The sequence below is a fragment of the Meles meles genome, chromosome 5 (genome assembly GCF_922984935.1).
Source record: "Meles meles chromosome 5, mMelMel3.1 paternal haplotype, whole genome shotgun sequence".
Lineage (NCBI taxonomy): Eukaryota > Metazoa > Chordata > Mammalia > Carnivora > Mustelidae > Meles > Meles meles.
Window position 1 is genome coordinate 6,818,946 of NC_060070.1, and position 17,307 is coordinate 6,836,252.

General features: G+C 43.8%; 1 protein-coding gene across 4 annotated transcripts in view; it reads left to right on the forward strand.

Annotated features, from left to right (window-relative positions):
- PRKN (parkin RBR E3 ubiquitin protein ligase) overlaps nt 1-17,307 on the forward strand; it is a 1,331,354-nt gene that overhangs the window by 744,452 nt on the left and 569,595 nt on the right. For all 4 annotated transcript variants that reach the window (XM_046005587.1, XM_046005588.1, XM_046005590.1 and 1 more), the window contains one exon: nt 11,875-11,990. In XM_046005587.1, coding sequence (XP_045861543.1) covers nt 11,875-11,990 — 116 coding nt within the window. The remainder of the gene's footprint in view (nt 1-11,874; nt 11,991-17,307) is intronic.

The window sequence follows — 17,307 nt, forward strand, 5'->3', positions numbered from 1 at the left end:
TGGTGGCCTTATGCAGCAGAGGTCACCTGGCATTTCAGGGGTGTCTCCTGCATGTGTCGTGTGTGCCCTGCCGTTGTGGCTGAGCATGTTCTCCTTTAGTCCTGCTGTCTGCGATGGCTCTGTTAGCCTGTTGTGGGAAAAGCTTAGTACCTGTGTTGTTTGTCATCCAGTCTCCTTGAGTTGAGTCAGACCACGCATTTACCAGAGGTGCAGTAACACCGAACTACATGGTGCTCTCCTTGTGTTGTCTCCCGAGAAGCCCCCCCTGGGGGGCAGGGCCTGTGGTCAGACCTGACGTCTGCTGCCACCCCACTGGTGGGGACTCAATTGGAGTGGTCTGTATGATGATCTACCCTCCCAGCCCTCCCTGGGGCAGAAGTCACTTTGGAGCTGTGCTGGCCCCTTTGGTGCTGCTTGCACACTGCCTGGCTTGTGACTCTGCTTTGGATGGGCTCTCCCAAAAGAAGGGATAGTGGAGGGGGCGGATCCACAGAAGAACCTGGGGGCGGGGCTTGTGATTCCCGCAGGGTCCATCTGGTCTGCTGCAGGAGAGGACCTGGAGCTGCCTGAGAAAATTCTTGCCAAGGCAGGCTGGGTTGGAGGGGGTAGATCTGCAGAAGCACACGGGGATGGGGCATTCTGTTAGCAGGCTAGGTGGAGAGTATTAGCCCTGCGCTCCTTCTGGCGGGTGTCCGTGTATCTAGGCTGGTCGGCAGGGGAAGGAAGTGGTGCTCCTTTGTTCTCAGAGCAAAGATCCCAGAGATCCCTGCACTCCAGCAGCTGCTTTGAGACTAGTAAATAAATCTCCGTCCCATATCCCCAGGAGTTTTCCAAAAGGCTGCTTCGATGCTGTACCACAGCAGGGCTGTGTGTGTGTGTGTGTGTGTGTGTGTGTGTGTGTGTGTGTGTTGTCTCGTCTCTTTAAGGGCAGGGACTCTGCCCTCCTAGCTTGCTCAGAGCCACACCCACTGGTTTTTAAAGTTTTAGGAGTTCCATCCCATGGATTAGCAGGCATCTCTGGTTTTCAAAACCAAATGTTATAGGGATTTATCTTCCCCACGCAGGTCCTCTGTGCCTGGGCTGCCAGGGGTGAGGGTCTGCTCTTTTCCCCTCTCCACACCTGCTGTGTCCTTCTGTCCTCCAGACAGTCCCAGGGGTCCATTTGTCTCCCTACCACATCTTCATCTGCCAAACCCTCTTCAGTATGGCCTCCTCTCTACATTTATCTGTGGGGAGTCTTTTTGCCAGTCTTTAGGTTCTTTTTTGTTTTGCTTTGTTGTTTGTTTGTACTGGTGGATGTGGGTGTTACTGTGTTGTATCTGTGGGACAAGTTGAGTTTAGGATTCTCCTACTCTGTGACCTTCCCAGAAGTCCCCCCACTGCCCTTTCTGACTCTTCGAGTCTTTTGACTGCTCTGACACCTGCTGTGTTCTCAGCCCTGGGCCCCGGTGTGGGATGAAATGCCTTCAGGTTGTTTGCCCTCTGGGGAGTCTGTTAGAAAAGCAGGTGGTGTCGGTATCATAGAACAAGCACTTCCCAGGCAGTAAGAGCAGGATAGGAGCAAGGGGGAGCTTGGAAATCACCAGTCCTAGGCAATCAGGAAGGCTCTGAGGGCAAATGACTTGTAAGTGAAGGACGCTTAGGGTTTTTGAGAGCGAAGGCAGGAGAAAGTCCATGTTGGGAGAAATTGTGTGTAAGGAATCAAAGGCAATAGAACGCACAGAGCCTTTAGGGCAGGAAAAGGGTGTTTGTGGCTGCAGTGGGAGTGGGGGGGGGGGATGGTGAGGCTGACATTGGAAGGGCTCCAAAGGCCTTGCTCAGGGCAGTGCGCTCAAGCTGAAGCATATACAACCAGAAAAAATGACAGGATTCGACAGTCCTTTCACATTATTTGCCATTATTGAATAGAATGAGGGTTTTTTTCACATTTAGAAATAAATGTAAAATAACTGCCAATTTCTAGAGAGAGCCTAGACATCAGTGGGAACACAACTCATCCAGGGATGGTGAGTCACTGGAAATTTTCAAAATTATGACCTGTCCCCTCAGTTTTTTGCAAATTATATCCAGCTAACAGATACTTGTTTATTTGTCCTCTCCTAGAGGTCGGCTGTGTATCCAGCAGTGGAGGATTACAAAAGGAAATGCTGTTAACGACAAAATATTATAACATCTAATTTTATTTATCTGAGGACAGAAGCTGGAGAGCTTTGCCTAAATAATGAAACCAGCAAAGGCTGTGATGCCTTTATGTGCTTTCAAGCCGACACATTATGAGAGCCTCTGAGACCTTTAGCTTCTAAAGGAAATAAAGAACAGCCAGAATAATGAATATTGTCTTTTATAGTCTGGTGAGGCTACAAAATTTAAGGAGAAGATATACTCATCTTGTACACTGAGCCGATGATGCCACATAAGTAACTACTGTTGTGGTTGGAGGGAAGTTATGTTCGCAAACATGGTTGGAATGATGACGGAAATGAAAGGAAAGTGAGCAACCACCAGTCAAGGGTATGCCAGACCTGGAGAAAGAATGTCTGCAGTACTGTGTAAACCGTTAACCAGATTCTCCTGAACCAGCCAGGAATTCCTGGGAGAAAGTTAGATGTTCTGAAAAGATGGGTCTCTTGGCGGTCAGGGGCCTCTCAGCTCAAATTGAGGGAGCCCATCCCCTACGGAATAAATACAACGGATGACAGCCCCTATATTCCAGAAAGGTTGGAGTCAAGGACCTTTAAGGGATGCTGAGAGCAGGATAATATTGCACAAACGTTGAGGAACACTGACGATGATAGTCAAAGCATTTGTTGTCAAAATTCCACAGTGATACCTTGTCTAGGGCACAACCCTTGGGGTGAAAGCCTTCTCAAGATAATAAAGAAAAAAGAAAATCCTGTTTTCCAGTCTGAAAGCGAATGTGGAAATTTGTCTTGGAAGTTTCTGTGCACTGCTAAGTTAAATCAAAGCTTGTTTTGAAAGGGTGATCCTTCAAAGTTGGTGATGAAGAACTAGTCCTAATGCATACTCTCTGTGCCACCCCTCTGTCCTCTTCAGCAGGGAGACTGACACACTCCAGGCTTTCACAGCACCAGCCTGAGGATGATGGGCTCAGATCGATGCTTATATGCACGAGGAATCCCACAGTTCCCGTTACGCCTCTGCCCAAGCTCGGTGCTCTCCGGCAGGTCTGAACCCCCAGCAGGAGTTCTTACACACCATGTTCCCCTGCTCACTTCCCTACCTTCTCTGCCTGCCAGACTCTTACCTTGTAAGACCCAGTGCACACACCTTCAAAAGCAAAACCTCATTCCCCCACAAGCTGGTCATCCTTCTCTCATCCCCATGGCTCAGGCATCTGTAGGCATTTTCCACTTTTTTTTTTTTTTAATTTTGTGCAAATGTTTGTTGAAGTGTCTTTCTCCTCCAAGCTTATGGATTCTTTTAGGGATTTTGTTTACCTGTGGATCTTCAGACACTGGTCGAGCCTGGGCCAGGAGAAAATATTGCACTTTTTATTTCTTTTCGTTTCTTTTTCCTTTTTTCTTTCCTCCCCCCCCCTTTTTTTTAAAAAATTTTAAATGGGTAAACATTGGGGGAAAAAAATCCCTGGAAGCATGGATATTACTTACCGAAGATATATTAACTTAAGTAACCAGGATGACAGGCACAGCTGGCTCCAGGGCACAAAGGCCACTGCTGGAACTCTGTCTTTCTGTCTCTTATTTCTGTTCTCTTTTGAACACTGGCTTGGTTCTCAGACAGGTTCTTTCTCTGTCATTACGGTGGAGGAATGTTGTGTTCTGACTGAGTTGACCATCCGCGCACCCCGGACTAGGGACGAGAAAGGGAGGTACAAAGATCTGAGCATGTCTGAGCAGTTACCTGGAGGGGGTAATTTTGCAGCTTGTTTATTTATAAATGTAAGTTTGTACCACTTCACCCCCCCCCACCACGCGACCCCATCATGTCCCTCCCCCATCTCTGGTAACTGCCAGTCTGTTCTCTGTATCTGTGAGTTCCATTTTTTATTGTTCTGTTTTTGTTTTTTTGTCTGAACAAAGCCTTCTATATAAACTCATGCATTTCAAAAGCATCTGGAATGACTTCAGATCTTCCGCTTTACTCATCAGGAATCCTTTGAAATGCTCAACAATGTTCAACATCCCCCCCCCCCCCCGTTTATTCCTAAAACAATAACTAGGTGACTGAGCATGTTACAGTAGAATAAACTTCTGGTCAGGCACATGGAAGGACTCCCAATCCAGGTGTGGATGAGGAAGATAAGCAGGGTGATATCTGTAGCTTGGATTTTGAAGTTAGACTTCTTGAAGGCATGCGGCATTAAAACCTGTGTAATTGTTTATATCTAGTAGCAATGGGAAACGTGGGAAGTCCACGTGGGTTTATTTATATACATATCTGAAGGCTTAAGCTGCTCATGTGGACTGAGCCCAAACCACCACTGCTGTGATTAATGGGAAGAATGGTGTCTGGTACTTGAAGGATTGTCCCGCAGGATCAGTAAGAATTTAAGACAATTTTAGGTATAGAATCACTTGCTTATCTACTACCATGGGGGTCAGAAGTGTTTTACATTTAAAAACTTTTTGATTCATGGTTCATCAGGGTTTTGAAGGGGTGGGGGGTGGGAGGTTGGGGAACCAGGTGGTGGGTATTAAGGAGGGCATGTATTGCATGGAGCACTGGGTGTGGTGCAAAAACAATGAATACTGTTATGCTGAAAATAAATAAATAAATAGAAAAAAAAACCTTTTTGATTGTAGAAAGATTTTACAATTCATACATTTTGACTCTAGAATATCTCCAGGACTGTATACCTACACCTTATCATTAAAGAAACAGACAATGATCTTGCAGTGAAAAGTACGAACAGTGACACTGAGTTGGGCAGATACAGACTGGAAATGATGTCATGCCAATCATGTCAGCTTTTGCCATAAAGAAGAAGTTACTGGTGTATTTAGAGAGAAAAAGAGTGAAAACTTTGTGTTTTCAGAGCCTTTTTTGTTTTAGAATTACATTTTTATTTGTATTACATATTATATATTAGCCCAGGAAATGGACCTACCATATACTTTTAACTTTGGTAATAAGATAAAAATTCTAAAATACTTTTGAAATTTAACAATAGCTGTAGTGATATGAAAGTAGAAATACTGTGGACCTGGCCAGTGGGGACATTAGAGAGCCATGTGCTTGCTGGCTTGACATTGAAGACTTTCTGCTGCTTAGAATGGGCTTGGCGTGTGCATGCACACCTGCCGTGCGTGTGAGTTTCTGTGCATATAATGCATGCATTCGTAATTGACCCACGCAGGGCCATTGAGGAGGCATACGCCCTCCCTTAAGGCTTTGGCAGTGGTCATGGTGTGGACAGTCAGCAGCTGTCCTTCTCGGCAAGTACTGACATAGTTTCCTTTTTATGGGAATATATTGACTTTCTTTCTTTGTTAACACCTTATTAAGAGAAAACAAACTTGTTAGTGAACACAGTAACAGACTCATTAGCTTTTGAGATTCTGTTTAAGTGTAACCTGATGTTACGACAGACATTGTTAAATTAGCAAAGTCTACAAGTGGTATGTGTTCTAACAAGTTGCAGAGTTATTTTGTATACAAAATAACGGAACTAACTTCTGGAGTTACATAACACAAAGTGAGCGTAGGAGGCAAAACGCTCTCAGGTCACAAGGGGAACAGGCTTGGGCATGGCTCAGTCACCGATTGACCTTAAGAACCAAGTGGAGAATGTGGCGATCATGCCGTGTGTCAGGCTTTAGCTTGGAGAAAATGAAAGCTATAACATGAACATGAATAATGATGTTTCGAAATGGATAATAAGACTGAAAACTATCAATTGTTCCTTCCAAAAGGATGTGATCTAACCTGATGAGGAGCTGTTAGAGCGTCCAGCGGGGATCTCTGTTTGTTGCTGGCTACGACAGAAGCTTTAGGGCTGTGAGACGCCTTTAGATTGAATCTAGGTGAAAGGTCGTCTGTCATAACTTGGTAAGAGTGAGGTCCTCTTTGATAGAGATGTAACATGCTCATTAGCAGATCCCCCATCCTTCCCCTCTCTGTGGTGTGCTGGGCTGTTGGGCCGGCAGTGGCAAACGCCAGCTCCCAGCCTCCCTGTCCTTGCTTCAGGCTGGCTTTGCCCAGGGGAGGCCTAGTGGGAGCTGGGAGTTCAGAGAGAAGGCAGAAGATGCCAGGATATTTTTTGCTTTCTCTTCAAGAAGCATTTCTGGGGGCACGTGGGTGGCTCAGTCAGTTAAGTGTCTGCCTTTGGCGCAGGTCACAATCCCAGGGTCCTAGGATCGAGCCCTGCAGGCAGCCTGCTTCTCCATCTCCCTCCGCTGCTCTCCCTGCTTGTGTTTTCTCACATGCTGTGTGTGTGTGTGTGTGTGTGTGTCAAATAAATAAGTAAATTTTTAAAAGATAAAAAAAAAGAAACGTTTCTGGCAGTGGCTGCCTCTCTCATGCTCCCAGCGTCCCTCCCTCCATCCTCCCATACTTCTTTCTGCCAGTGGTCAGAGCCCCGGCGCTGCTGATCTGGGGGTGGCTTCCTCCCCTGTGGTGCTTCTACCACCTTGGTCACTAGATCTCAGTACTAAAGTCCTGTAGCTGATCTAGTGACATGGGCCCTGTTTCCCTACCTTGACTCTGACCCATGCAAATGGCCAGTTACTTGTTCAGTAGAAAGCATAGATTTACTGCAGCCTTCTAAGTGGAAACTGTGTGATCCCTTTATTTTATCAAAAGAAAGATTTGCTTTCCTTGGAGCACGTTAACTAAGAAAGATTTGAAGATTAACTCAAATTTAGACACACAACTCAAATTTAGATGAACTCAAAAGACAGACACACAATATTTTATTTGGAAAACATACTATGATTAAGCAGTATCTCTAAAAATCATTAACCTTGGGAAATTCAATGAAAGCTGTTAGACTGTTCAAGAACAAAGAAGAAGGGTCTCACCACTGTTTTTTCAGGTTTGTAGAACTATCTTGTGCTTGGGATATGCAAGACTTTCCAGACAGTACTTGTCAGCTCTTCCCATAGAAATTTGGAACACATTAATTTGTGTTTGGAGTTGACTAATTAGCTTCTGATCCTATAAGTTCCTATACAACTGGGTTCTTGGTATGAATCTGTTTTCAGATTTTGCTGCCTTATTTATTTGTTTCCATAGTTGCTGTTATTTCCTTCTTTGTGAGAGACACTGGCGTTGAGTCAGGAGTCAGGTGGCAGGGTGGAGTGAGGAGAGGGTGGCTTCTGGAGATGCCACCAACAGCTGAACTGAGATGTTCATGGACGTTCATGGGTCTTCCCTTGGTGTATACTTTTGGTGTTTATGGGTCTGATTTGGTTAGAGGGTCAGGCCTCCAAAGTCTGAGATGATAGGTGAGGTATGGTAAAATATAACTCACTGAGAGCAGAAGGAAAGAATCATAGCCCTGTCTACAGAAATGGTAACAATGTGAGTATGTTTCTACGAACTTAAAGAATACAGCTCTGCTGGATTCTGGAAAACACTCGTATATCATTGAACATGGTTGCAGTATGACAGCCAAGCTCATTTTCAAAGTCTTACTCTGGGTCCATTTTTTAAATTGTTTGTACTATCATTGGAAAATAGAAAACTGGCCAATCACTGCCATACCTTCTAACTCTATAGCTAACTAATTATGGCTTCCCAGAACTGAGTATGTGCAGCCAATTGAAATGAGCCAGCCCATGGGAACTATAGTTCCAGGTTAGGTAGAAGAATTTATTTAACAGGACTTGTTCTTGTTTTGTTTTGGTTTGGTTTCTCTATTTTTGTAGCTGATTTATCTTGAGCTAGCATTTGTAAAAGGTGGCGTGGGCCCCTTAGAGAACCTTCCTTTACCCACATTTAAGGGGCTAGGATTCCCTTCACTATGAGTCACAGATGCCCAACCCAAGGTAGAATTTTTTTAAAGGTTTTTCTCCTTTGCTTTGCTTTATTGTCTGTGTATTTTGCACGCAGAATGGAAATATCAAAAGACTACCAACATCTGAGCCCACTGATGGCATAGGGAAGGAAATGACCAAGATCACGCTTGTGATTAGTCAGAAAATGCGTCACTGCTATAGGGAGACAGTTCTCCAGGGTTCTCTTGCGTTTCTGCACGTTGTGAGGGAGCCGCCTACTACCCTCTTGTTCTGGACGACCTTTTCAAGGAGGTCATAGAGAAATCTGCTTATTATCCAGCATAATAAAGACAGTATCACCCTTCAGGACAAAAGGACGTTTGCTTGCAGCTCCTTTTGAAAGATCTGGGTTCCCTAAGTTCAGGGTCCTCCCCTGTAGGTAGTTCAGAACCACTTACTTGTAGCACCTAGCTTTTCATCCGCCTCATCCCATAGTTGTTGGGGAGCAGGGGAACTGATATGATCATCGTGTCCATACTTCTTTCTGCCTGAGCTCCGAATCACGCAGTCCTTTGTCTCTGACCCAGGAGTCTCGTGTCTTCTGCCAGCAGCCACAACACTGCGGCGTACTAACATGGGAGCTTGCGAGCGGGGTGAAGTCCCAGACCCTCCCCCCGGTCTTGCCAATCACTCTAGCACTACAGAAGAACCTCCTTTCTTAAAAACCTGTGGAGAAAGTGTTGAAATTCATTGGTGTGATATCTATATTTAGTAAGAGAATTGATCATTTGTATTTTAGTTTTATCAGCTCAGGTGAAATACAGGAATTTTCTGCGTATCTATAACCGTTTATACTATTATCTATAAGCATCCATTTCCCCCCAATAAAAAGGACTGTGGCTTTTATCTGGCTGGATTTTATCTGGTGTTAGAACAGTTTGTGATTTGTTAGCTGAACCTCTACCAGCAGTTTTTTGCAAGCTAAGAAAAAATATAAATACTATCTATTTATCTGTTTATGAAATACCTTCTCAGTAGCCCCGCCGACTCAGCTGTTTTGGAGGAATTACTTTGTGTTACGGGTGGGATTTCTTTCATGTCACAGAAAGTGGTTGCAGCCAGCTCAGTGTATTTCATAAGGGTCACTCCTGTCCTCTTGCTTTCTGTTTTGGCAGTCAGGAATTGCTCTACATCTTTTTCTTAACATCCTTGAACTGGCCCTTGAAGGATTTGTAAAATTTCAAAAGGTAGCATTCCCTGTTTAGAAAAAAGGGGGGGATGGCAATTCACAGACCTGTACCCCTGGGGATAAAAATACATTATATGTTTATAAAAAAAAAAATTGGAAGGGGAGGCGAACCATGAGAGACTATGGACTCTGAAAAACAACCTGAGGGTTTTGAAGGGGCGGGGGTGGGAGGTTGGGGGAACCAGGTGGTGGGTAATAGGGAGGGCACGTATTGCATGGAGCACTGGGTGTTGTGCAAAAACAATGAACACTGTTACGCTGAAAAAAATAAATAAATTTTTAAAAAAGAAAAAGAAAAAAGGGGGGGAAAGAAACCCATCAGTATGATTTCCATGCCACTCCAGGGAGAGATCAGGGCTCAGAGACATGACACCATGAACACACCTAAACAGAAGCATCAGCTACCCTATCTGTCACAGCGACACACTGTCACCACCTCATCTTCGGGGCTGGGGACCGCAGGCAGGATGACTTGTATGCCCCCTGCTCCGGGTAGGGTAGGTTCCGGCTAACAAGCAGGTATACCATCAGGGGTTGGTAGGACCCTTGCAAATAAGAACAGCCTGGGGTCCAGACAGCTGGCTTTGGGACACTTGTCTGGACAGTGGCACACTTCAGAGGTTTGGAGAGCAACACCTGTTACCCAAGACGCGGCATCATTTGCAGATGCGATAAGCGAAGTATGTTACAGCTGTCGTCTTCGGAGAGACTAAGCAGAGTTTACTCCCTTTACCACCAATGTCAGTATAACTCGATGGTTCTCAAATGTGTGGTTTCCAGAGCAGTGGTAAAAGCATCACCTGCCGGCGTGGTAGAAATGCAAATCATGGGCCCCCTTCAGCACTACTGAATTAGAAAACTCTGGCATGGGGTCCAGCAACATCTAGCATGACTCCTCCCCGCCCCCAACAGCCAGGTGATTCTGCTACACCTGGTGTTTGAGAGCCACAGATGTAGTCACTGTATCTCAGGTCCGAGGAGAATGAGGTTAGTTTAGTTTCAAGTAGGGAAAGAATAAATGAAGGGGAGTGTTGGCAGATGTATAAAAGGATGATGGTAGAATTCGTTCAATAAACCTACTGATTTTTGCATTAAACGTATATATATCTAATGCCCGTTTTCTGGAGGACACTATTAAGATACAAGTATGAATAAGGGATTCCATAATTCTTCAGCGTCTAGATCAGGGGTGGACCATCAATGATGGCTTATGGACAAAATCCCATTTTCCAAATGTTTTTGTAGGTCAAGTTGTATTGGAGCACAGACCTAGGTGTCCATCTGCATATTGTCTGTGGGTGCTCTTAGGCTGCAGTGAGGATTGAGAAGCTCGACAAGGATCCACGAAGTCCCACAAAGCTGAAAACATTTACTATCTGGAGCTGTAATTAGAGGTCGAGTCTAGTGTTTAAAGGGGAACTACTGTCCATATTCCGAGTAGTTACACTCAAATGGGGTTGCGGGGGAAGTGTGGTGTGCGCGTTCCGTTGTCCAGCGATGCGCTCGTGTCGGATTCTGGCTGCAGCAGAGAACCTCACTTCGTGGACGTGGTCGTCGTGGAAGGTGTGAAGACGGTCGGGCAAGAGACAGAGCAGTCACGGTGCCGAGCACCTCCGTGTACAAAGGGTAGAGGGGTGTGCGAACACAAGGAAGTAACAAGGGGAAGAAATGAAAAGTAAAAATTAGATTTGGGTTGAGAAGGGAGGATATAAGCAGTCAAAAGAATGTGGCCTCCGTGGAAAGCTAAGGGGAAAGCACATGAGCAGGGCAGGGCTGACGAGGCCGAGCAAGGAGACACGCACAGGTGCAGAACATTCCCCGCTGCTTAGCGGGGGGGTGGGGTCCAGGTCTCCCAGGGCATCCTGACCCTCTGCCGAGGCAGAAAACGGAGTAGGAAGCATGCGGGGAGAGTCCCACTCGGCCGCTGTGTAAGTCTGCGTGTTGGTACCTGCTTATTTACGGGAGTGTCCCCCGGTTCCTGACTCTGTGTCCCACCCTTGCTGCGTACGGACTGACTGTGAGCGGCGCCCTGGAAAAAGCACTGGGTTTCCCCTTAGAAAGTCTGGTTATGGGGGCGCCTGGGTGGCTCAGTGGGTTAAAGCCTCCGCTCAGCTCAGGTCATGATCCCAGGGTCCTGGGATCGAGCCCCGCATTGGGCTCTCTGCTCAGTGGGGATCCTGCTTCCCCCTCTCTCTGCCTTCCTCTCTGCCTGCTTGTGATCTCTCTCTCTCTGTCAAATAAGTAAAATCTTAAAAAAAAAGTCTGGTTATGCTCTGCCTTCACAACTCTGATTGTTTGACTTTGGACAGATCATTTCATGGCTCGGGGTGTCCCTTTCCTCGTTCGTGAGATGCTGTTGCAGGCTCCTGCTGCATTCACATGGTGCTCCATGCTGGACTCACTGACCACGGGAGGGCACCGCTAAACCCGGGGCATGGGGCCTTTCCCCAGCTCCAGGGCTGAGAGAGCAAAGGAAGATGAGCAGAGACACTCAGACCCCCCTATAAAGGGGATTGCTGACTAGTTTGAAATGAGGGCATTAGCTTCCCTCCAAAGATCTGATGTGGCCTCATGTCTAACCCACACCTACTAATAGATTTCCTCTCTTGCCTGGAGAGATTGTTCGCTGTGAAAATGTGTAGAGAGGGGGAAAGGGACAGCTGAGCTCCAAGCCTGAGGTTTCTCACAGAGTCCTCATTCTTGCAGGAATTTTTCTTTAAATGTGGAGCACACCCGACCTCCGACAAGGAAACGTCAGTAGCTTTGAACCTGATCACCACAAACAGTCGAGACATCACCTGCATCACGTGTACCGACATCAGGTAAAGCTGGGAAGCCCCGTCAGCCTCGACAGGCTGCTTTCCCAGTGACGGCCTCTCGGGGGGACTTCCTCGGTGGTTTCTTTTTCTTGAGGAGGGTCTGCGTTGCTTTGACGCCGTTGGGCGCGATGTGGGTGTATTTCAGTTTGCTCAAACCGTTTGAAGTGCCTGATTCTGAGTGTGGGTCGTGGTCAAAGCTTCGATGCCCTTCTCCTAATGTGGGTACATTTCAATATCATCAAGTTATTTCAAGTGCCAAATCCTTAATGTGGTCAGTGGCAAATAATGTGCTGAAGATATACGTGAGATGACTTAGGTTTAAAGATAGTGTAATCTTGAAATAGAAGCATGTGCATTAATATGGGTGAGTTCTAAAACAAGTTAAAACGCGATGCTCCTGTTAGGAGTGCTGTAACAATTTATGAACACCATTTATTCTTGGAATGGATGATCCATAACATTTTATTTTAAACCAGATAGGAGGCTCGAACTCACAACTCCAAGATCAGGAGTCATGAGCTCCACTGACTGAGCCAGCCGGGTACCCTGACATTTTATCTTTAAAGTGTCTTTTCATACACTCAGTTCCTCCACATAACTTGCCCTGTGTTTATATTAGGGCATGACATGTATTCATACGCACCAAATAAAAGCATGTAGCCAGTTTGGGGCCTGGTTACTTCTAATTTCAGTAGACGAAAGAAAATGTGGAGACGCTCTGTTAGAAAAACAGGGATAAAGACTAAATTTAAATTTCAGTTTGGAAGAAAGACACCAAGTAGGGAAACCAGGGCCCAGTGAATCTTCAGAGTTGATGGGTGAGAGTAGAACTCCTTACTTCATTCAGATGAACAGAGCACAAGAAAATGGTTTATTCCATATTCTCTGAGGTTGGCCAGAAGCTCAAACTGCAGTAGAGGGGGCCTAGCGCCGATATCAAGAAGAACGTCTAGTGAAATCCCAAAATGAATTAATGAATAAAGTCAAAGAAACCTGCTTGTTCCAGGCTTTTAAGCAAAGACATAAATACCCTGAGCGTTTTATCGTTGTCTCTCTTTGGTCTTGAGAGTGTGTTACGTGGCCTTTTAAAGTTACCTGAAGCTCTGTGATTTCGTGGTTGGGGGTATTAATACTCCTAACATAACACTTATGTCCTTTCATAAATTTAAATAAAAATGTTGACTAATAGAAGCCTGAAATCCTTAATAGCATCTGTTAGACAAACTTGGCTTCCAAGAAGGGATAAAAACGGGACTTTTTTTGGCCGCTGCATTTTTAGTTCCTGGTGTGATAGGGAATGCCACTGTATTGCCTAAAATGTAGCTTTCGGACATCCCTTGGTAAGGGGAACAATTGCAAATGGCTAATGACTCAGCACCCAAGAGCAGCGGATTCTGCTGGTATTTCAGGAAAGGAGGTGGGGAGTCCTGAGAACAAGAGGTTGACTGTCCACCAGCACTGAGAATTTAGAATCACGTCTCAGGTTTTCCTGGGAGAAATGAGTTTTTCTCAGAGTCAGGAATGCAGCCTGTGAGCCAATATTTAAAAAACCTTCCATTAGAGTTGGTAAAGATGGCATTAAGATATGGAGTCTTGATCGTGCTGTCTTACGCTGAGCATTGCCCTCCACACTTCCTGCTGCCAAGCTCTCGCCTTCATATTAGTAACTCACAGCATCCACCCAGAAAAACAAGCAGCTTCTCAGATCCATGGGGAGATAATTTCTGGAAAAATAATATTGTCTGCTGCAATAAAATTTTTCCTATTATTTTGAGGTGATTTTAAAAAGAGAAGCTACTATATTCAATTAGATTTGAGAGAGAGAGAGAGAGAGAGAGTGTGTGTGTGTGTGTGTGTGTGTGTGTGTGTAGAACCACTACTTGACTGAATGAGGTCCCTTCTTACATTCGGCAGCAGAGGAATAACTGTATGTAAAATAAAGAAAATATTCTTTTCTTATAGTGAAGGATTCATGCATAGGGATGTCATGAAAAGCCTGCATGAGGACACACCGATATTTTATGTTGTACTTTGCTGATTGTTGTGGTTTCTTTCTTTCTTTTTTTCTTCCTACAAATGCTTTCTTTTCTAAGTTAGAAGTGATTCACTAACAAAAAAAAACTGAAAAATGTTAGAATGTTTTTACCCTCATGGTTAGTAAGATTTTGGCTTAATTCTTTGTAGCATCTGAGTACACCTAAATATTTGTGTGTATACATGGGAGGGGGCTGTGCAAAATGTAATCATATTGTACATACAGTTTTATATCTGGCTTTTTCCACTTAGCATTGGGGCATGAGAAATTTTCGCTGCTATGAAATATCCTATGAAAACAAGTTTTGTTTTTTTTTTTTATATTTACCTAAGATTTCATCGTTTGGGACTATTCTAATCCTTTCCCTATTGCTGGTGATTTGAATTATTTCTAATTAAAAATATTAAAGTAAGTAACCCTTAAGTCTATATCCCTTTCCAAAATCATCAAGTGCTTGTTTTGAACCTAAGACTGAGCGTCATGCAAATGGTAACAGAAGGCGAATGGTCACGTTTAAGGTTCTTGATGCATATCGCCAAGTTTATTTCCTTTTAGACCATGACTGTCTGTCTTGAGAGGGCTCCCTGCTACATGTTTTCCAGTATTATGTTCATAGTTTTAGTTTTTGCCTATTTGCTAAAGGACATTATTTCTTTTTTTTGTTGTCTTATTTGCATTTTTTGTTGTGAGGAAAAAAATGCAAAACTTTCTGAGTATGAAAGCTTTAGGGAAGAATCTGAAAAAAAAAACAAAAAATGGCCTCTGCAGTTACTTTCTCATTCAGTTATATATCAGTGTGTCTTTTGATAATGCAAGGTTTTCTGACCTGTGAATGTATGTTTCAACATATTTCTTTGGTTTGTATTTTGAAATACTGCATCTTTCTGGAGATAAATCGTTATTTAATTACAGAATTAAAAATACAAATTGGGGGTATCTATTTATATTTTATGTTTCTTTTATTTATTTTTGTATGTACCCTAATCATACATCATTAGTCAAATTAGGCATCATTAACTGCATAATAGATTAAAACCAGTGGATTAATTTCAATTCCACTTGTTGGTCGCTGGCACATGGGAAAGAGATTGACTTTTGCATATTAACCTGGTATCCTGCAACCTTGCTAGAACCACTTATTATTTCAGGAATTACTCTGTGGACTCTTTCAGGTTTCTGCATAGATTATTACATCATCTCTGAACATGCACAGTTTCACGGCTTTCTTTCCTGTCCTATCCCTTTATTTCTTTTTCTTGCTTGTTCGCGTTAGTAAGGACATCCAGTATGATTTGAAAAGGGGGGATTGAGTAAGGACCCATGTGCCTTGGAACTAATCTTAGTGGGAAAGCTTCAAGTTTCTTTCCTACTTTTCTGAGTTTATTTTTTTTTTTTTTGATCATGAATGGGTGTTAGATTTTTCAAATACCTTATTTCTGTGTCTACTGATATAATGTGATTTTTCTTAGTCTGGTGTTTAGCCTGTTTCAGTCTACGATGGATTATATTAATTTGCGTGCTGAATCCGCTCTACATACATGGGTTTGGTCCCTCTTAACCATTGTATGTAATTCTTTTTAAGCTCTTCTGTATTTGAGTTGCAAATATTTTGTTGAGGATATTTACATCTATGCTCATGAGAGGTATAGGTTTTCCTGTCTTTGCCTGGTTTTAGCATTAAGGTAATTTTGGTCTCATAGAATGAGTTGGGAAGCATTCATTCTGTTTCTGTCCTCTGAAAGAGATTGTAGAGAATTGGTTGCAAGGTAGAAATTTATTTATTGTTGTGCTTTACAAACACACACATTTGTATACAAGGAGATTAACATCTTTCATCTACCTTCGTAACAGTAATTCTTTTTTTTTTAATTTTTTATAAGATTTTATTTATTTGACACACAGAGATCACAAGTAGGCAGAGAGGCAGGCAGAGACAGAGGGGGAAGCAAGCTCCCCACTGAGCAGAGAGCCCAATGTGGGGCTCGATCCCAGGACCCTGGGATCATGACCTGAGCCGAAGGCAGAGGCTCAACCCACTGAGCCACCCAGGTGCCCCCGTAACAGTAATTCTTAATAAATATTTAATAATATATTTCAGGATCTCCAGCACCACTAAGCTAACTAACGTAATCTCTTAGGCCTTCAGCCTCCTTATAAAGGAGGTCATCTATAAGACTCTGGCTGGTTTTAAAAGCTTGCAAGAGGTAGGAAAAATGCTTGTTCGCAGCTTATGAATCGATCGTATCATTTGAGAAAACACCTGTTTATGGTCCTGCCTGCTGACAAATGCAGAAATAAAAGATGAGGTTTTCAGTGACAGTCCTTTCCAGAGCCCACATATGTGGTTGTGATATGTAAAAGTCTGTGTGTCTAACATAGATGTGTTATTCATTTCCGGGTGTCAGGCTTAAAATTGAATGTGGGTAAGTGGTTTGTGTCCTTCGAGTTTACATTATATATAAGCAATGTATTTCTTCCCTTAAAGAAGAAGCAGCCTAGGTTTATGTGAACCAGCAGCTTCCCATCTGCCACAGCCACACGGTCCCCTCCACTTACCCGCAGCGTGAACGGGTCTGACCCACTCAGGGTTATCAACTCAGAGCCTTACCTTTATGAACAAAAAGTAGTGAGTTGAACAAAAAGGAGAAACAAAACAAAGCAAATGAACAACCAAAAATTTGAGCCAAGAGCAGAAAGTACACCATTTGAAGGCAGAATGGCTATATTAGTATTTCCTTTGTTTTCCCCTTCAAGTTTTTATGTAAATTCCAATTAGTGAACATAAAGTGTAATGTTAGTTTCAGGTGTAGAATTTAGTGATTCATCACTTACCTCATAATTTTTGTGATGTATTTCCAAAAGAAATTCCATCGGAAAGGCTCAGAATGCTCCTGGATACCTCAGTTTGACCTCGGAGTGACAGTACTCTGCCATATGAAAATGACAGGACCAGTACCACCGTGACACTTGTGTTCCTTCCCTGACCCATGTGTGTAGCTTGCAACTCACCCAGACATCTGGTAAACCTCCCACCCCATCCCCAGCCCCTGAGGGGGAAAACAGTATTTCTGCTTCTTGAACCTTACTCACAATATTATCCTTAAAATTTAAAATATAAAATTTGAAAATTACAAAACAGAAATGATTAACATGATACCATTTGGCAAAAAGAAAGAAATCATCCCCACCCTTCTGCTTTGCTCCTTCTGAGACTGCCTAGTGAATTCCTGCACTTTTTTTCACCTTTATCGGCCATTCTTCAGTTTACAAGCTGAAGGCAAACTA